Genomic DNA, 20,979 nt, shown 5'->3' on the forward strand with positions numbered 1-20,979 from the left:
ATGTCGGAGTAGTAAAATATAATGGCAAACTTAGCGAACAGCTCAGAAGTTCCAGTAGGCTACACATGATACTGAGACAGTGCAATAGCAGTTAACAGGGAAAACAGTGACACTACAGGGAAATGAGGGCACGCAAAAGCCCAGGGAAAATGGTATAAATGGTGATTTGTGGCACACACAAGGGACAGATCAGCGGTAAAACACGGGCAGATCCCTCATGCTCTGTGGGGTTAGCTGGGCTTGCTACTCCAGAGCTGCTCGTGGTTGTTTGCGTGTCCATGTCTTCACATTCTGTCGGCTGCTGCTACTGGCTGGTGGGCTCAGGCGGCACTTGTTTAACTGCTGCTGGAGCCTTCCTTGAAATTGGACGTTTTAGAAATAGCCGAATGTCCATAACTGCTCATTGTATAATAGAAGGATGAATCACTGAATGCACAACGTGCCATGTCGCATGAGTGCTCAAAAAATGAATTTATTACAAAACCAGCGTAATAGAATTCAGATTTATATCTCACTATCATTTTTTTTTTTTTCATTTTTTGCACTACTTCAATATTTGCATATATATATATATATATATATATATATATATATATATATATATAAATGTGTGTGTGTGCCTGTATGGTCTGGTACTATTACTAATCATGCCAATTTGAATGAACTTATTATAAGTAGAATTTCATTATGTTTGGGTCTTTAGCCTGAAACCTCAGTTGAGGAACATCAGCCCCAAAATGAAGAACATCCTCCCATCAAGAGAGCTTGGTAAGATCACATATTCTTTGCATAATCAAACATCATTTAGATCAAAAAATGATCTTTGGCTAATATGACTTATCAAGTTCATATAAGCATGGCTTTAAACTGAAACTCACATGCTGTTTAAATATATTAATGAGCTACATGAGCAAATTAACACACTCAACACAAATATTTCCATCACCCTCTTGTCTTGATCTTCATTATAGGGAGGAGACTCTGGCCGAGCAGACTGATGTAGAACAGAGTGAGGCCAAAGCTTACGAAGAGCCCTCAGCCAAAACTTCAGGAGCTGAAAAGAGGACGTCCGTTGAGAGAGCTCCTGAGAATGTGATTGCTCTCCCAGACTTGACTGGCATCATGTTTAGCCCAACAATGAGTGGCTTTGTACGTGGTTTGAATGAAGGATTTAATGTTTGTTCATCGATCAGGTAGTATCACATTATCAACAGTCAACATTGTTCTTATCAAAGACCTTAAGTCATTCTGCTCTACTTTACTGAGTTCATTCTGGTGAGGTCTCTACTTTTAACTGCAAGATTTTAAAATGATTATGTAAACATTTCAAGTAATTATTAATTGATTTATGTCTTCTGCAGTGCAAGGACCCAGATGCATGAAAGATTGTATAATATGGTGAGTTGGATTTTTTTTCTTTAATAACAGTTTGGTTTCCAAATATGGGATAAAATGAAGATACAGTTTAGAAATAAAAGAATCCAGCACTGTCAGCTAATTTAAAAGTATTCTGTTGTATTAGTGGTTTCTGAAAATGAAAATGATTGTGAAAATGATGTTGTATTCCTTTAATGTGGCAATGCACTACATGGTCAGTTGTGGTTCCTCAGATGTACTGATACTCTGCACTATTGGACTGGATTCTCAATGTTAGTAAACACTGATTCTGTGTTCAGTGCTTGACTACAGATTTGCTTGATCTCTTTTCCCTATTTTCAATGCAGGCCCTAAAGACAAAAATCCTTCAAATCTTCACCAATGTTGTGAGAGCACTCACGGAGATCTCACTGTCAATCATGTTTCCGGCGCTCTCAAACATTATTCACGCTAAGCCGGAGTCAGTGTCTCCCTCACCTAATGGGTAAGTTGAGCTGAAATCTCACTCTCCTCTGTCCTGTCATGATAGACTGACGTTCATTGTCATTACAACTGACTTATCAGTCAGTTATTTACACTTGTATTTGACCTTTCCAAATTGAGCAGACAACGTTAAAGTCTTTAGAACAGAATTATTTCTTTACACCTCTTTATGGTTCTGTTGACCAATTTAGTTTTTGAGTTAAGATGAAAATTGACTATTGGTGTACATTAAGAACTGTAAACAAGTAGGTCACATAAATGCATCATGATAATGTAATGTGTGTAAGCAGACTGTTAAAATACAGAAACAGAGATTTACAATATATGGGTGTTTTGCTGAAGGCCTGGAGCTGAAAACATAATGGACAAGATTCAGGCAGGAAGGCCACTGGAGGATCTTTTTGGAGTCACAGAGGTGAGCGTCCTTAACAACATCAAAGACTGCTCCAAGAAGACATTCAGGGTGGTACACTTCCACCGTGATTATGTATGTACCAATTCCCCGGAGCTGCCATCAGTGTTGATTTTCGAGGTGCTGCATCAAATAAATGCAGCAATGTCAACTGCCATGAAGGGGGAGTTGGCTAAAAACCCTCTGGCAGAGATCCATTACCCCCAGGATGAGTTCTCTGCAAAAGCAGCTGAGCTGCTGGTGGAAACCCTATCTGAGATGGTGAACAGTTTTCAGGATGGGTTTTCAGTATCCTGCGAGGAGGAGGAGATAGAAGAGACAGAGGGGGTCGAGGTGAACATTGGGCACACATGCACTGATGCTCCTTACGACCTGGAGAAAAGGCAGGCGCTGGAAAAGATGCACCTTAAAGTCGTGGAGAAGGTTGCATTATTGGCCTCCACAACTCATCGTGCAGAGCCAGAAACAGCATCGCCATGCTGTGGTCAAGGTGAGGGAACCAGAGGAAAAAAACCAGAGGACTTTCTTGACACAGATGGGACTGGAGAGGAGAGTCAGAGCCCTCCTCAGAAGGAGGGGGAGGAGAAGAAGAAAAAGAAGGATATATTTAAATTTAAATTACTGAACCTGAAGTTCACCAAAAAGGTAAATAGTTCTTTTCAACTGAATTTATACTTTGATATTATCCGTGTGTATATCTATTTGATCATGTGATCTTCAAGGCTCCATTTTCATACAGAGACAAATGTTTGATGCCATCTCTGTATATTTCTGATAATCATGTTTTTTAACTCTCTTTTTTTTCTTCATAAACAGAAAGCAACAGATGCTGGGGCTTCGTCAGCTGAGAATACAACCACGACAGAGAAATCAGGGAAAGCATCCCTCATGAGGAGGATTTTCTGCATTTTGTGCTGTTGCTAATGCTGTTCCACATCCCCCCTCTCTCTAGCCTAAGATTCAGAATAAACATTAAACCTGATTTAGTGTTTCATATTTGTTTTTGACTTGTTGAAATGATGGAGGGGTTTAAAAAAGCTGAATGTCATCATGTCATAAACACAATGTATCAGTAGATTAAAGGTGGGAGTAGCATAATTCAGAACACTGATGATTTTTTAAGGAAAAAATCAACATTGTTGTATAATCCCAGATGTTATTACAATTAGGATTTATTCTCAAAATTGCTCTAAATCAAATACTTAAGGTTTGGTTGCATACACCTGTCTGATCAGGAGTTTTGATACATTTTTGTAAATGACCCCATTAAATCTTTCGAGAAACCTCATTTGAGACCAGTTGCATGTAGAATGGGGTCAGTAACAGAAAAAGTGTCTTATTTTATGGGTTTCTATGTCCACTTTGTCTTAAGCAATTACCATCACATCCAGTAAGTGATTTGTTATTTTTTTAGCAGGGGGGATTGCAGGTTAACATGGGGAAGCATTTCGGTCATTATGCTAACAAGGGAGGTTGCATGGCCCCTCATCCCCCTACAAATCGTCTACTGATTATATCTAAAAGTCACCACTGATTTCCTGTTAAACTTACAGTCTGTACCTAACAGAGAAAAGAGAGATTTGCTTGTTACACTTGTTTATGGCTGTCTGTACAATTCTATGCTGACAAATTCTGGTTTAAAAGCCCTAACATTCTGACCATGACTGTAGCGTACACACTGACTACATTATCATAGTCACATTTAAGCTCACAAACAGCTGCTTTCTATTTGAGAGGGATTACTTCACACAGATTTTTGGGGCTGTCATGGGTACTCAAGTGAAACCAGATTTTACTAAATTACTGCATGTCGGGGGAAATTGAAGAAATTAATCCACTATCAGACAAGAGTCACTCAAGAGCCACAGGACAAATTCAATGAACATTGCTAGTGATATAAATTCAAGAAAGCCAGTTACTGCTTTCATAGCAGTGAAGAGTTCAGACTCTATTCTTGTATTCTAGTTGTATTCTGTAATTCTGTAATTCATAGGGCCATATAATCCATATTGGACAGTGGGAACAGTCCATGCTGGGTATCATTTAACACTGTTGAAATGATGTATGAACCAACTGAGTTTCCCTGTTTGGTTCAGTCTGTGTTCTCCCTGTGGTTAGGACTGATCTGAGTTAGAAAATAAGCTAAGAAGGAAGAACCAAAGTTGGTTGTGGTGTTGTGTCTTGTGCTATTATGAACTGACATAAAATATTAACAAGGCCAAGAAGGAGAACTCCAAAAAATGATTAAGTTTACCTAAATGAAAAAACTATGTGAATGTGTATTGCATAACAATATTGGTCAGATGAGCCACGTGTCATCGCTAATCTCACCACACAAGCTGACAGGAGGCCTTCCACTGGCCATGCTTTGTTCCAGTGCCTCTTAAAAAGAACCTGCCAGACAGAAGCTATAAAAGGGAGTCTTGGCCTTGAGTGCAAGTCGCTGAGTTGGTCTGTAGAGACAATTTAGACCTGTCTGTATTTCCTTGTAGTTTTGCTGTAAATCAGGATGTAACCCTCCTTAGAGACAGTTGATGAAAAGATAATTGACAGCAGGCAGAATATTACATGTAGAAGATGAGCTGTAAATGAGGAACTGTCATATGATAAAGTTTGGACTCAAACACACAACCGCCTGTACAGTGACATAGCATCAAATCTAAATCTAAAATGCATCCAAGGCAGAGTCACACATTACCACAACATTAAAAATGTAGGTGTTGCCATGGGAAACCCTATTTACAAAGTAATTTGGTCGACCACGAAGAGAGCTCACCTGACTGGCTGGTGGAGGTGAAATGCCCTAAAGTCGACCTTAGCTTAACTATTAACCTTGGACTCAACTTTCATTAGACTGATCTGTAAAATGGTGTCCATGCTGGCCAAAAATACCATTGACTGCTTATCAAAACAGGCCAACATGACCGGTTTCAACTCATGGCAACCACAGTTTTATGTTTTCAATTATTTCTCAGGTATCAACACAAATATACCTGAAATTGCAACCAGCATCACAGGACAATAGTCAAAGCACTTATAAAGTACATTGGCAAATAATACAGTTGAACTTCCCTAAAAACAACCCAACAAAACCTTCATCATGTCCTCTTACTGAATCAATTTCTTCTCCTCATGTCAAATACAACTCTCAAGGTTTCTCATTTATCTACAAAATTACTCTGAAGAAAACTCAAAATTTCTCAGAGACGTTACTGGAGACATTGCCCTGCCAGTTTCACTATTCCTTACGTTTCCTCTCATCTCCCCTTTGGACTGTGGAAGGAACGACTCAAAAGTAAATTTGTTGTAATAACACATGGAGCCCTGAAACCTAGAACCACGTTTGATAATGCTCCCAGCTGACTGTCTGTCCTAACGATACCCACCAGGCTACTGTGTCTTTTTTTTAACACTGAAAATCTTCCGTCGCATGTGTTGACAAAGAGAGGCCTGTTTATGTATTCTCAGACAGAGGAACGTTCCCCTGAGGTCTTACATTCACAACTCTTTCACTGTGAAGATGAGTATTATCGCATAAAACATGTTCTAGTTCGCCACCTAAAGTTTTACAACAGCAGTGCAAAACTTTCCGTACTTTGATCCATTCACGTACTATGATCACATTCAACCAAAAATACTGCTACTCTCTGTGAACAGCCATTCTGACAGAATAGCAAACGACACTTAATTTTGCATACCAAGTTTACAAATACTTTATAATGGTAACTAAAGTCAAAAGTTCCTGATCTGTATATATGACCAATATTTCACAATTCCCTTTTAACAGCGATCTCTCTGTTGTCTGAAAAACGTCGATGATGCTGCTTAAAGCCCAACTGTTAAAAACAGCTGCAGTATATAATTTGAACTTTTTGAGTTTTCCACACCAGTAGAAGGCGTCATAGAGCCGATTTAGTCAGACATACAACAGAGAAGGGGCTCTTGTCATTTGTAAACATGGCGGCGCCCTGTACCGGCTTCATGTGTCTTCGCATGTTGTGCAACCTTGGAAATAAAACATTTGAGACAAGTAGCAGACTTAATACAAACTGGACCTGGGTCAAACGGTATAGGACGAAAGTCGGAGCAGATAATCGTAGTGAATCAGGATCTGAAAAAGCCAGAGGTAAGGGTTTATGACGAAAACTGTCAAATGTCTGTGATGTTTTCATCTTGTTACATTACACCTTGCATCGTGGTCTGATGATGTTGTCATCCACGAATTTGTTGTTTTTTTGCCGAGCAAAAAAAAAAGTTCTCGCTTCATGGTAAAAGAGTGGCGCTGTATAATCCCTTGGAAACGGGTTTCTCAATCCGTCCTTCCTGCCAAAATAGCGTAGTATGGTACGATGGCCTCTATTAATGCCGCTATAAGTTACATCATTGTACACTCTTCAGTTTGATAAAAGTGATGTCTTATGTCACTCGGCCAAACACCTGGACCATATTCAGAAGCTCGTGTCAAGTTTAGAGCAAACGGTGTGCCCGGTCGGTCTGGCGTGAGGTCACTGCAGTATAGTTATATTTTTTGTTGTTGTTCTCCAAAGCAATACTGAAGAGTGAAGTATGGATTTATGAGAACCTTACTTCAGTCAAACTGCCTTGGAAATCCCAGTTTGCACATTAATCCCTTTGCCCATGCTTTGTATTTTGAAGGGCACCCTGACCTTCTGAGGGAGTATCCTGAACCAAAGAGCCTTCTCCATAATACACTTTCCAAATCACTAGGGCTGTCTGACCCCTCCAAACTTATCCGGTACCACTGCACAGATGGACAAGTTAAGGTAGTACTGTAGTCTCTATATCTGTCTTCATAGGGGCCCCCAGGGACCACCTAAACAAGTTGTGTTCAATCAGGGATGGCATGTAATCCAGAGCATTATCATGCTCATATGCTAGTCATTCTTTTTGTCCTCAGAGAGCCACCGTCACATTGTTCTGGCCTCAGAAGATCGAGGTGGAGGGCTTTGGTTCCAGGCGGATAGATGCAGAGCGCTGCGCTGCAGCCGCCGCCTGTCACAGACTGAGAGTAAGCACCCACCGCTGTTCTGACCAATCACTGAGCAGCACAGAAGGGAGGAGAAGAGTTTTATATGTTCTGTGACATATTTTTTTCAGGAGTGCTAAGCTGCTGCATGGAATTATCTACTGTGCATTTTTTTTTAGTGTCATGTAGCACTTTTTAGTTTTGAATTCACAGACACAAAGTAGATAGTAGAACATATCCCCTCTTTTTTCCCCCCACACTTCAGCATTGTGTATATGTACTACTGTAAAAGGTCAGATTTTATTGGGGGACCCAACACAAAAATGCAGGTGGGTACCAGCACCCACTGAAATTGGATATTATAATGAGTATGAAAAGATAAAGGGTTGTATTCACAACCAATAAAAACAGATTGAAATGAGAATTTCAGTGGGAGTAACACATTCAGTGTTATAGGTATTAAAAATAAAATCAACATTTACACTTACATACTTACATTCCGTTTCTGTAACTCTGTCACCACCTTGACACAAGTTATGCCTTCCCTCTTAAATTTGGTATAAAAACAGTAGAAAATACAGCGGGGGGGGGGGGGGGGGGGGGGGGGGGTCCTTCAGTGGCTTTCACATGACCACTCAAAGCAGCAGAACAGCTAATCAGTTGTGACAGACGTATGAGGGCTGGCTTATCAACCTAACAACGTAAGCACCCTCTGACTCAGATTGGCAGGAAGGTTTATTCCAGTGCCCTGACTGACTTGGGTAGCCAGGCCAAGAAACACTGTGAAGCGTTTCCGTTTTTCAATGCAATTTCTTTGCCGTCACTTTAGAAATGAAATACCTGTAAAATGGACAAAGTTCTGTTAATTCTGAAGTGAAACTGTTCCACCTCAAATTTCACCATACAAACACAGTTTGGGGTGCATTCCTGTGCATTTACAGCCTGGTATATAGAAGAAGTAGCACATAAATTTCCATATATATCTGCAATATATATCTGTGCAAAATGTCCATGCAGGAGCTGGGTGTCCTGGGGCCTGGTAATGAGGCACTGTGGAAGGGAGCAGACAGAGGCTTGGGGTCACACACATCCCACTGGAAGGATCTTGAGGAAGACCTGGGGACCCATAGAGACGCTGATAACATTCAGCATCATCAGAGAATGAAAGTTGAAGGGTGGGAGTCACTGGATAATTCTATTTTGTGTGTGCTCGTGTGTGTACGTGTGTGTGGAATTTCAGTGACAGTGTGTCTGGTGATAAACTCTTTTGATGTCTATGCTGTGTGTTCGTGTGTGTGTATTCAGACAGCTAGAAGAAGACCCCAGAGTTTCCCTGGCACTGTCCATGTTCTCGACACCTAAACTTCTCCTGTCTAAGGTCATTCAGACTGCTACATGCTCCAGCAGAGTCAGGGTGAGAGCATGTCTCCCTGTCTCTCCTTTCCTTTTTCACTCTTTCACTCTCTTTGACTCCTGGTCCTGTCTCTTTATTGTCTCCTCGCATGCAAATGTACATGTGCGCACACACATACCACTCTCCGTGCTTCTTTTATGCCCTGTAGGAGCTGGTTCGGTATAGGACAGCTGGTGGAAAGGTGAAGACCTGTGACCTGATGCTGTACTGGCCAGAGGAGATGATCTTCACAGCTAAGGGACGGCGCAAACTGGAGGCAGAGACTCGCGCTGCTGCTTTAGCTTGCCTCAGGCTCAAGGTGTGTGTGTGTGTGTGTGTGTGTATATGTGAGTGTGTGTGTCTGTGTGTTACATGTTCTCTTAATATCTTGCTTTGAATCATTTCGTGATTTCAACTATGCTGTGAATCAGAAATATGATTAGAATGCTCCTGTGATTGTTCAGTTTCATCTCGTTCTTTGTATGCTAGGAGCATACTGTTTAAAACTGTGCTCTCCATCGATTATGACCAGTTTTTGATGACAAGAACAGACAGGTGTCAGCTGCATTATGGACTAAAGCTGTGATGCTGAATTAGATCAGCATCAGACAAAAGGCCCTTCCCAACAGAGCCCATTTTTATAAGACATGTGTTCTGTAGGAACTGGAGTTGCTGGATTCCAGGAACAATCCCCTGACCCATGCCCAGTATCACCGGGAGGAGGTACGTGAGGTTGATGAGAGAGAGAAGAGACCGTGTCACTTGGAGATACCAGAGGACCTGGAAAACAGGATTAAACAATACCTGTCCAAGGTCAGTTCTCATGCTTTCAAAATTCAGTTTGGTTTTATGTACACGGCATAGTATTCTATAGAAGAAGGGATGGTCTTTGCAAAGTTTGCCTTTTAAAGAGAACAGACAAGAGAACTCTAGTTTTGACATTATTCCTGAAATGATATAGTTCAAATAGCTAATTTTTGGGGAAAATGTTGCATAAGCAAGTTTCTTTTATGTTAATTTATAAATTGTGCCTGCTAAGGGTTACCTGCTCTCACTTCACATACACCCAATTGATGAACTGAAGAACGAATGGCTAAAATGATTATTCCAGTAAACTAGCTGTCGGTTTACCTCTCACTTACTGATCCAGTAAACTAATTATCAATTTACCTAACACCGACTCTTGTAATACACTGTCAGTTTACCTCACACTAACTATTCCATTAAACTAACTGTCAGTTTACCTCACACTGACTATTTTAATAAACTGTCAGCTGGCCTCACACTAACTATTCTATTAAACTAACCATCAGTTTACCTCACATTGACTATTCTAATATACTAATTGTCAGATTAACTTATGCTAATTATTCTACTAAACTCTCGGTGTACATTACACTGATTCTTTGGAAAAATGCAGGCTTATGACAGAGTAATGCATGCTGAAAATATGTGTGATGTCATTTTTCTTTATGTCAGTATCCGGTCGAAGCACAGATGCAAAAGATTTGGGATGAGGAAGAGGAGCGAGCAATGCAGCAACAGTTTACCAATGATGAGGAAGATGAAGATGACATCATAGATACCATCTCTGGCCAGCCATACCACCCTTTACCACCCGAAGAGGCAAGTTTGCTGAGTGACTGCCTTCGTAGCCATTGGGAGAGAGCAGGGCCTGGTCTGGGAGCGGAGCTTCCTGTGGACAGTCACAGGGAGCGTTTGGTGGCAGCGGTGGAGTCGTCACAAGTGGTGGTGGTTGCTGGAGAAACAGGCTGTGGGAAGACCACCCGAATCCCACGTTTTCTATTGGAAGGCCGTGTGAGGGCAGGAGACGGGGCCAACTGCAACATCCTCGTCACGCAACCCCGGAGGATCAGCGCCGTGTCTGTGGCCAACCGTGTGGCACAGGAAATGGGCCCCGCCCTCAGACACCATGTGGGATACCAGGTAAACATGTCACCACTTAATTCGTGGTGACGGTCAAACATTTGTGTTTTAATAAATTTTATATCAGGACTTGTAACGTTGCCTATGAATCTGTGATATTTTGTTGATTATTTGTTTTTCAATTCTGGGTTTTGACCTTGCGTTGTTGCATCAAAGCACAAGAGAAAATACAGTTTTAAATATTATTCCAAACTGTTGGAATAAATGAAAGAAAAGACACATCACAACCTTTCTCCAACTGTAGAATCTCTCACTCTGTCATCCTCTCTCTCCTATTCTACTCTCCTGTCCACTCCTCTCCTTGTCTCAGGTGAGGCTGGAGTCGCGGCCACCGGAGTCCAGCGGGGGGGCTCTCCTTTTCCTCACAGTGGGAGTGCTCCTGCGGAAGTTGCAGGGGAACCCAGCGCTGCAGGGTGTCAGTCACGTGGTGGTGGACGAGGTGCACGAGCGCGACGTTAACACTGACCTCCTCCTGGCCCTGTTACGCTCCGCCCTGCAGGAGAACCCAGACCTCCGGGTGGTCCTCATGAGTGCCACGGGGGATACACAGAGACTCACTGCCTATTTTGGAGACTGTCCCGTGATCAGTGTGCCAGGGTTTATGTACCCAGTGAGGGAGAGGTTCCTGGAGGACCTGGAAAGAGAGATGGGCAGAAGACTGGTAACAGCCAGCAGCAAGGAAAGACAGACACAGGTGTCATTTCTGTTGTCTTTTTTTTTTTTTTTTTTTTAATTTCATTAACCCAAAAGTCGCTTTTGGTGCATATGTGTAGGAAGTAATTTAAGTATGTTTGTCTCTGACTTTGATTAGAGTGGTGATGATGACAATGATGCCACTCCTGATGTGGACTTGGTGGCGGATGTTATCAGTCACGTTCACACACATGGCGAGCCAGGTACTCACACACACAGACACACACACACACACACCCTCACCCTCACACAATCACACACACATACACACCCACAAACTCAGAGATAGTGTACATGTCCAGAATTTTATGAATTTGTGTAATGTTTTGATCATTTTGCCTATTGTAGGTGCTGTTTTGTGTTTTCTCCCTGGCTGGCAGGACATTAAGGCTGTGCAGCAGAAACTAGAGGAAAGACCTGCCTACAGATCTGGCTCCCAGCTCATTTTACCACGTAGGATGATGTGTTTTTAAATCGATTGAAAAAAAAAAAGAAAAATCCTTGTCCGCACATCCGCTACATGATGGTGTCCTTCTCTGTCTATTTAACACTATTTTTTCCAGGACCTTGTTATATATTTGCTGCTGTCTGTCTGTGGTTTTTAAATTTCAATCTGCGTATTGACCTGAAACTTTTACTCTTTTGAATTGATTATTGGCTTAGTCAGGTGTGTTAGTACTTTGCTATTCACAGATACTGAGGGAGAGCCAGGTTATGTGTGTTTAGGGACCCTTAAAAACATGGTTTTGTTTAGTGCACCGTTAATGGTTATTAGTGTGGTTTAAAGAGAGAGAGCGTTGTCTCTGTCTGACTTTTGTCTTTTTAACGACTCTCTTCAGTTCACTCTAGCATGGCAGTGGCAGATCAACAGGCTGTGTTCCAGCACCCCCTGGAGGGCCAGCGTAAAATAGTCCTGGCCACGAATATTGCCGAGACCTCCATCACTATTGACGATATTGTGCATGTGGTGGACACGGGGGCTCAGAAAGAACAGAGTTACGACCCACGGACCAAGGTGAATGTCCTGGCACGTCTGGTCTGGTTTAGTGTGCCTCCTCTGGGTGAAACACCATGAACCTATTTAGTGTTTACTGACGTGCTGATGGTATCTCAGTATAGCACAGTAAGCCGCATTCACCTGCTGCACTCTAAGGCAGTATTTTTTAACCCTGGTCCTCCTGTCCTGCAAATGTTAGCCCTTATTTTAGCCCTTCACTTACACACCTGATTGAACTGCTGGGCTGCTGAATCATTAGCTAATCAGCTGTACCATTAGCTGTACCTAACCCTCACCGTGTTATAGACTTAAATAAGCAAAGCTGGTAGGAATGACTGTGTTGTGTAGTAATGACTGTGTTGTGTAGTAATGACTGTGTTGTGTAGTAATGGCTGTGTTGTGTAGTAATGGCTGTGTTGTGTAGTAATGGCTGTGTTGTGTAGTAATGGCTCTGTGTTGTGTAGTAATGGCTCTGTTGTGTAGTAATGGCTCTGTTGTGTAGTAATGGCTGTGTTGTGTAGTAATGGCTCTGTGTTGTGTAGTAATGGCTCTGTTTTGTAGTAATGGCTGTGTTGTATAGTAATGGCTGTGTTTTGTGGTAATGACTATTATGTAGTAATGGCTGTGTTGTGTAGTAATGGCCGTGTTGTATAGTAATGGCTGTGTTTTGTGGTAATGGCTGTGTTTTGTAGTAATGACTATTATGTAGTAATGGCTGTGTTGGCTTGTAATGGCTGTGTTGTATGGTAATGGCTCTGTTGTGTAGCAATAGCTGTTATGGTAATGGCTGTATCATGTAGTTATGACTATGTTATCTTTTAATGACTGTTGTATAGTAATAACTGTGTTATAGACTGTATGAAACACTCTCCTTCTGTTTCCAGGTTTCATGCTTAGACACTGTCTGGGTGTCACGCTCCAACGTCACACAGCGTAGAGGCAGGGCAGGACGCTGCCAACCAGGACACGCCTACCACCTCTTCCCACGGAAATGGCTGAACTCCATGACAACATTCCCCATCCCAGAGATCCTCCGCATCCCTTTGGAAAATTTGGTGGTCCAGGCCAAAATTCACAGCCCACAGAGTAAGGTAAGAGAGACAGTAAAGTAAGAGGCCAGAGTAAGGTAAGAGAGACAAAGTAAGGTAAGAGGCCAGAGTAAGGTAAGAGAGACAGTAAAGTAAGAGGCCAGAGTGAGACAAGAGGCCAGAGTAAAGTACGAGAGACAGAGTAAGGCAAGAGGCCAGAGTAAGGTAAGAGGCCAGAGTAAGGTTAGAGAGACAGAGTAAGGTTAGAGAGACAGAGTAAGGTAAGAGGCCAGAGTAAGGTACGAGAGACAGAGCAAGGTAAGAGAGACAGTAAAGTAAGAGGCCAGAGTAAGGTTAGAGAGACAGAGTAAGGTAAGAGGCCAGAGTAAGGTACGAGAGACAGAGCAAGGTAAGAGAGACAGTAAAGTAAGAGGCCAGAGTAAGGTTAGAGAGACAGAGTAAGGTTAGAGAGACAGAGTAAGGTTAGAGAGACAGAGTAAGGTAAGAGGCCAGAGTAAGGTACGAGAGACAGAGCAAGGTAAGAGAGACAGTAAAGTAAGAGGCCAGAGTAAGGTTAGAGAGACAGAGTAAGGTTAGAGAGACAGAGTAAGGTAAGAGGCCAGAGTAAGGTACGAGAGACAGAGTAAGGTAAGCGGCCAGAGTAAGGTACGAGAGACAGAGTAAGGTAAGAGGCCAGAGTAAGGTTAGAGAGACAGAGTAGGGTGAGAGGCCAGAGTAAGGTAAGAGGCCAGAGTAAGGTTAGAGAGACAAAGTAAGGTAAGAGGCCAGAGTAAGGTACGAGAGGCAGAGTAAGATAAGAGGCCAGAGTAAGGTAAGAGGCCAGAGTAAGGTTAGAGAGACAAAGTAAGGTAAGAGGCCAGAGTAAGGTACGAGAGGCAGAGTAAGATAAGAGGCCAGAGTAAGGTAAGAGAGACAGAGTAAGGTAAGAGGCCAGAGTAAGGTTAGAGAGACAGAGTAAAGTAAGAGGATGAGGAAGTCCACTCCTGCTGCTTTAATTTAGATGTTTCACCCTGTTGTTCTTGGCTCTGAAAGAATGCAAGTAATCAACTCCACATTTTTGGCATCATGTTTTCGGGGCTCATTTTGTGTGTCTGTGTACGTGTATCTGTGTGTGTGTGTGTGTGTGTGTGTCTGTGTCTGTGTGTGCGTGTGTGCGTGGGTGCATGATGGTTCTCCCAGGCTGTGGACTTCTTGTCTCAGGTTATGGATGCTCCTCAGAGTGAGGCAGTGAGGGATGCAGTGAGAAACCTGCAGGAAATTGGTGAGGCCTCTGATTGTCAACATTACTCATCTAACAAGTTCCTGCCAAATATTAATCTAATGACATTTTTATCAGAAACTTCAAGAATAGGACTGGATACTTTCAGTCATTCAGTCAAAATTATTTTTTCCTCACCTGAAAATACACACTGAGTGTTGAAACCACAATACACACTGAGTGTTGCACTCCGTGACACAGTCAAGTCTTTTAGCCAACTGTTTTGTGTGTTTGGTTTGGTATCTTTACTGACTTCAGTGGTGAAAGATGTAGGGGCATGCTGGAGCACATGATCCTCTCCTCTGTCGTGCCAATGATATGAGGAAGATCTGGTTAATGGTTCACTGTGAATATTAGACTTAATACTAATATCACTTTGCTGTAACCATAACCTTATTTTGGAACCTGAACCCAGTGGAATTACAGATATTCTGAAAAACTCTATTTATAGCTCAGCGCTCTGAACACTGAACCTAGAAATGATTCTGAATACCTCTTCATTAGCTGTACATATAATAAATAACAGCATTAAAGTAGCAAGTACACTAATATTCTTCGAATTCAATACTTCTAGCTAACTAGGTTCCTGGATCACCACATTCAGCAACTAGGAAATAATTTATCACGTACTCAGAGTAGGAATACAGACGTATACGTTTATTACAACGATCAAATTCGAACGGTACAGAATGAATCTAATGTTGAATAATTGGAAATCAGGTGGAATTAAGGCACATCCGCTATACACACACATACAACAGCATCTAAACTACTAACAAGAAGACAAACAACTAACGGTAGACAATCACAGTATCCTCGTTACCTAAAGTATGTCTGAATGAACAACTACGCAAGTATGAGGCATTACTCATGAAGAGGCACGCTTAACCAAAAGAACTATCTTAGTGATGTTCTAGTGGAGTTACTTACACACGAAAAGGGGTTGTGAGGAAGGGAGAGAAAAGGGATGAGGAAGAAGAAGAGCAGGCCCAGCCACTTCAGGTATGAGAGACCGGAGTTACCGAGGTTGGCAGAAGGAGAACGTGAGCGAGACTTCGTGTCGGTGCCGGGAAAGTCTTTTAGCGTCGCGGATCTTCCGTAGCAGTGAGCCTGGGTCGATTCTTCGTGGAGACGAGCAGGACAGAACGGACGGACTTACATTACGGCTGATACAACCGGAGCTCAACTGGAGCTGAACCTTAGCGCAGCTGAACTGAACTTTGGCGCAGCTGAACTGAACTGAACTGAACTGTAGAATAGCACAGAGTCTAGCATTTTATCTGATTTGCAGACGGGGGGTGCCGCTATCCTTTTGGGGGTGTCTCTGCCTGAAAGGAGGAGACACTCCTTGGAATTTGGGAAGTATTAATTTGAGCTCGGTTGAAATAATTTTTCATAACTTTTTCCCATTAAAGAATAGTAAAATTACGTCCGCGTACTCGAATCTGCAGCATTTTATGCTCCCGAACAAGACCAAATATGGTTTCTTTACCATTAAAAACGGCACAGTTACACCGATGGTCATACAATGAGCTGCTCAGGACTATTTTTAAGTTTTACCGCGCATTTATGGCTATATGAACAGTTATGACTCGATATGCGTATTTAACTGATAATATCGTATGGTTAGTTTCATTTTTCTTTTGTTCTACATAGTTTGTGCCCAAGTGGAGCAATGCAGATGGGGCCTGTGACATGGTCTGAATTCCCTTCTCACAGGGAAACTAACCTCCCGAGGTGATCTAGTCTCCCTCGCAATTAAACGTTATTAGCATTTGACCAAATGGTCTGGGGGTTGCTGCGCTAAAACATCGAGCCTGGCGTCTGTTAGGTGTTACAGTGAGTGGTTCTGCTTTGATATGTATCGGTCCTGCATGCAGGGAGGCCTGGGCCATGAAGAGAGAACTGGGATCAAAGGGGATAGGGATAGAGAGGCAGAGTGAGAGTGACAGAAATAGATAGGGAAGGGTGAAAAAGAGGGAGAGAGTTTACACAACTGCAACTTTAATTACTGAGGAACACTTAAGGTTAACAAATGTCCTTTTCTTTCTGAAAGCTGCACAGTGTCTGTTCGACACTTCTGTAATTTGTCTCCTCTCTTTGACAGGAGTACTGGACAGGTTTGAGTGTCTCACCCCTCTTGGGGAGAGAGTGGCGTGTATGTCGTGCGACCCGCGGCTGGGTAAAGTTCTGGTTCTTTCAGTTCTGTTCAGCTGTGTTCTGCCGGCATTGTCTGTGGCTGCCTGTCTGACCCGAGACCCATTCCACAACAGCTTGCAGAACCGGGCCTTCATCATCAAGGTCAGAGGATTCATTCATTCAGTTCTATTCTGTCATATTTATACATTCATTTGATCATTACATCATTCTTGATTTCAGACAGCTCAAATAGAAACTTGAAATCTATACTATAGCCACACGAAGAAAGAAACAATAATTATATCCCCATGCAATGTACAGAGACACCTTTCTTTTGTTATAGTTTCAAAAATCTCTCTTTCTCTCTCTCTCTCTCTCACTCACTCTCTCTCTCTATGTCTTTCTTTCTCTCTCTTTCCAGGCCAAGCAGGCTTTATGCGGAGACAGCTGCAGTGATTATGTTGTGTGTAATCGAGTGGTGCAGGGCTGGAGGGAGAAACGGGACAGACAGAGCCGACAGGAATATTTAGACACACACACCCTGTCTGGAGCCAGCCTTCGCTTTATACATGGTGTGTGTGTGTGTGTGTTTATATGCGTGTATGTCTGTGTGTGTATGTTTTTACTTGTATCTGTGTATAGCTGAAATGTTAATGTTTTATGTATATTTCATTTCAGCTGTGACATGTCAAGTATTTATTCTAAAGCTTCATTGTAATCGTGTTTACTACTGTTGTGTATTACATGTAAAAAAAACAACAACAAAAAAAAGAAGACAAAACAAACAGTGACGTCTCTTCCATTTTTTAATGGTTGTGTGACGGTGTGAGGTCAGGGGAGGTTCCAGTCATGATTGATTGTGCTGATCTCTGACCAGGCCTGATGCAGCAGTTCAGTGAGAATCTGTGTGAAGCTCAGCTAGTGGAGAACTCAACAGACTGCCTCCGTCTCCTGTCCCAACACAACCAGCACAGTCAGGAGGAAGAACTGCTCAAGGCCGTGATTATGGCCGGACTGTACCCCAACCTTATCCATGTATGACAGTACACACATACCATTTTATGCACACACACACACACACACACACACACACACACACATATATATATATATATATATATATATATATATATATATATATATATATATATATATATATATATATATACACACACACACACATCCTCTTATACTCAGATTATACACATACACACACAGAGTCAAACGCCCCTTTGTAGACAAACACAGTCTTTGACAGAGCTCACACGCTCATACATATGTATAAAACTCATATACTCAGATAAAAAACACAAAGACATACAAATAACACCTTTGAATACTGAAAGACTGTCTTCTGTCTCAAAAGAATTGTACTCAAGAATTAAACAAAACAACAAAAAAAACAAACAAATTGCTATGTTTACAGGTGAAAAAGGGAACCGTGACCAAAACGGGCAGGTTTCGTCCAGACAGGCTTTCATACCACACGCAGAGAGGACGGGTGTTAATGCACAGGTCCACTGTCAACAGGTGAGAGAGAAAGAGAGGGATGCACAAATTACAGGGATATAATGATAAAAGTCTAACTGTGTGTGTGTATGTGCCTATTTGTTCAGGGATCAGGATCAACTTCCTAGCCGCTGGCTCATGTTCTTTAATGCTGTGAAATCCAACGACAATGTTTTCATCAGAGACTCATCTGTGGTGCATCCGCTAGCTGTCTTACTGCTCACAGACTGTGACCTGGCAGAGAGAGGTTCTCGCACGTTCCTTCTTCCATCTCAATACTCCTTTCTTTTTATGGGTGTTTCTGTTATCTCATTCTCTGTAACTTCCTGTCTTTTTTTCATTCATCTGTTTTTCCCCCCTCTCCTGCTCAGTGTTGGGTGACCGTGTGCAAGTGGCACTGCCTGGGCGTTCTCTCATCCGGTGGGAGATGAGGGCACAGACGTGGGAGGTGCTTTGGGACCTGAGGAGCTCCATCCAGGCTATGCTCCACCGCAAGCTTCAGCCCTCACTCCAGGGTTCTCAGAGAGATGATGCAGCCTCACAGGATGAGGAGCTGGTGTCTTTACTGGTGGATCTGCTGAACAAGACTCCCCAGCAAACCGACGCTGAAGCCCTCAGTGACTCTGAGTGAGGAGTCTCTCTAAATGACTAAAACGACAGAACTGGAGCTCAGTGCGCTGTGGCATGCTGCTACCTGCTTGTGGGACGGGGACGTTCTGAGGGGCAGTGTGCTTTAAGATGTTAGTAGCCTTTCAGAGAGTCTCCACCCAGAGCTGACAATGGCTTGAGTGACTCTGTTTGATGCAGGCTGTTCTGAACTGGGACCAACATCAATCCCCGCTTATTCATATCCCCAGTTACAGAATCATACATACAAATAGAGAAACATATTGCTGAATAGTGTGGCAAAAACGTGTATAAAATCGGCATTTTGTTTTCGGAAGCTCTGAGGTAGATACTGACACTTGTGAAAATTTAAAATGATCTATGTGAGTTGTCCCTGTTGTGTTTATGAGAATGTTGTCTATGTATTTTCATAAAAATGCTTTGACTATGACCAACACTGCGATCACTGCTCTCTTCCTGGTGTGTCACAACCCTCTTAAGTGTCACCCTGTCTGTGCTGAGCAAACAGTTTCCATCCCATCTTTGGTGACTTAACCATTTCCACAAGCCTCCTTTAGAGATCAAAGCCGTCCGTTACTTGCTGACTTGCTCTGTGCCTAGCACATGGACCACGGCTCGAAATTGCATGTCATGCAGCAGTAGTCCACCTGAGACAGCCTGGAGTCTAAGATAGCCTGGAGTCTGAGGATCTGTCAGTCAGTTGAATATGTTTGTTTTTTCTGTGTGTTTGTTTTCTGTGACTCGTCAATGATCTGAAGAACGGAAAAGGGGAGTTAAAATCCTTCTTACTCCTCCACGCTTTCCAGATCTTGATCGTAAACACTTATCCATGCGCCTGTATCTGTCCGGTTGCCCTGTTTTCTGCCCACTACTCTTACAAAAGAGATTTATATGTTGTACGCTATAAAGAAATAAGTATTTATCTGAATGCGTGCATGGACAATGTTTTATGTGACAAAAAACTGACATTTATGTGTGTGAGTGTATTTTAGTGAATGTGTGTGTATGTCAGTATATATAGGGAAGATATATATAATATCTTTCCAATGACATTTTCATAATGTTCCTAAATGCCCAGAAGAGTGTACCACAGCAGTAGACATATGCTCCCACTGTATGTACACACAGCAGTAGATGTATGGTCCTTGTGTATGTATACACAGGAATAAATCCTCTAAATCAACTTCTGCGAACATACAGTATACATGCAGCAGCTGTGTGAATGTTGACTATGCTTCAAGAAAAAAACAAACAAGTTCTGGAGAGCACACAATTTTAACCACAATCAATTTTTAATTACAAAGTATGATTCCAGTATGCGCCTTGAGATCCTGTCCATGAAAATTAAGAACAAGATCGGAGACAAGGTACAGCCCTGGCGGAGTCCAACACTCACTGGGAATGAGCTTGACTTTGTGCCGAGAATACGGACACAGCTCCCACTGCGGCTGTACAGGGACCGAATGGCTCGCAGCAGCGAACCTGGCACCCCATACTCCCGCAGTACCCCCCACAGGACACCCCGGGGGACACGATCGTAAGCCTTCTCCAGGTCCACAAAACACATGTAGACTGGATTGGCAAATTCCCATGATCCCTCCAGTATCCGTGCGAGGGTGAACAGCTGGTCCGTTGTTCCACGGCCAGGACGGAATCCACATTGTTCCTCCTGTATCCGAGGTTCGACAATCGGCCGCAGTCTCCTTTCCAATACCCTAGAGTAGGCTTTCCCAGGGAGGCTGAGTAGTGTGATACCCCGATAGTTGGAGCACACTCTCCGGTCCCCTTTTTTAAAAATGGGGACCACCACCCCCGTCTGCCACTCCACAGGCACTGTCCCTGACTCCCACGCGACGTTGAAGAGGCGTGTCAGCCATGACAGCCCAACAACATTTCAGCCTTCTGCATTTCAGGGCGGATCTCATCCACCAATTTTCATGGACAGGATCTCAAGGCGCAGTCGGGGTGAGGAGGGTGTCCAGTACGGTGGCCTTAGGATTGCGTCTCTGCTTTTTGCAGATGATGTGGTTCTGTTGGCCACATCAAACTGTGACCTCCAGCACACATTGGGGCGGTTTGCAGCCGAGTGTGAAGCGGTCGGGATGAGG

General features: G+C 42.8%; 1 protein-coding gene across 1 annotated transcript; it reads left to right on the forward strand.

Annotated features, from left to right (window-relative positions):
- The first annotated feature begins 6,229 nt into the window (after positions 1 to 6,229).
- dhx30 (DEAH (Asp-Glu-Ala-His) box helicase 30) lies at positions 6,230 to 18,875 on the forward strand. Its single transcript, XM_030774824.1, has 20 exons — positions 6,230 to 6,398; positions 6,929 to 7,056; positions 7,191 to 7,301; positions 8,277 to 8,434; positions 8,565 to 8,673; positions 8,822 to 8,971; positions 9,313 to 9,465; positions 10,132 to 10,599; positions 10,910 to 11,293; positions 11,411 to 11,495; positions 11,641 to 11,745; positions 12,132 to 12,307; positions 13,174 to 13,380; positions 14,518 to 14,599; positions 16,704 to 16,897; positions 17,157 to 17,307; positions 17,613 to 17,770; positions 18,162 to 18,265; positions 18,352 to 18,491; positions 18,616 to 18,875. Exons 1-20 carry the CDS (start codon positions 6,230 to 6,232, stop codon positions 18,873 to 18,875), a joined length of 3,492 nt encoding a protein of 1,163 aa, XP_030630684.1.
- Positions 18,876 to 20,979: the final 2,104 nt, after the last annotated feature.

The sequence above is a fragment of the Chanos chanos genome, chromosome 5 (assembly GCF_902362185.1).
Source record: "Chanos chanos chromosome 5, fChaCha1.1, whole genome shotgun sequence".
In the NCBI taxonomy this organism is placed as follows: domain Eukaryota; kingdom Metazoa; phylum Chordata; class Actinopteri; order Gonorynchiformes; family Chanidae; genus Chanos; species Chanos chanos.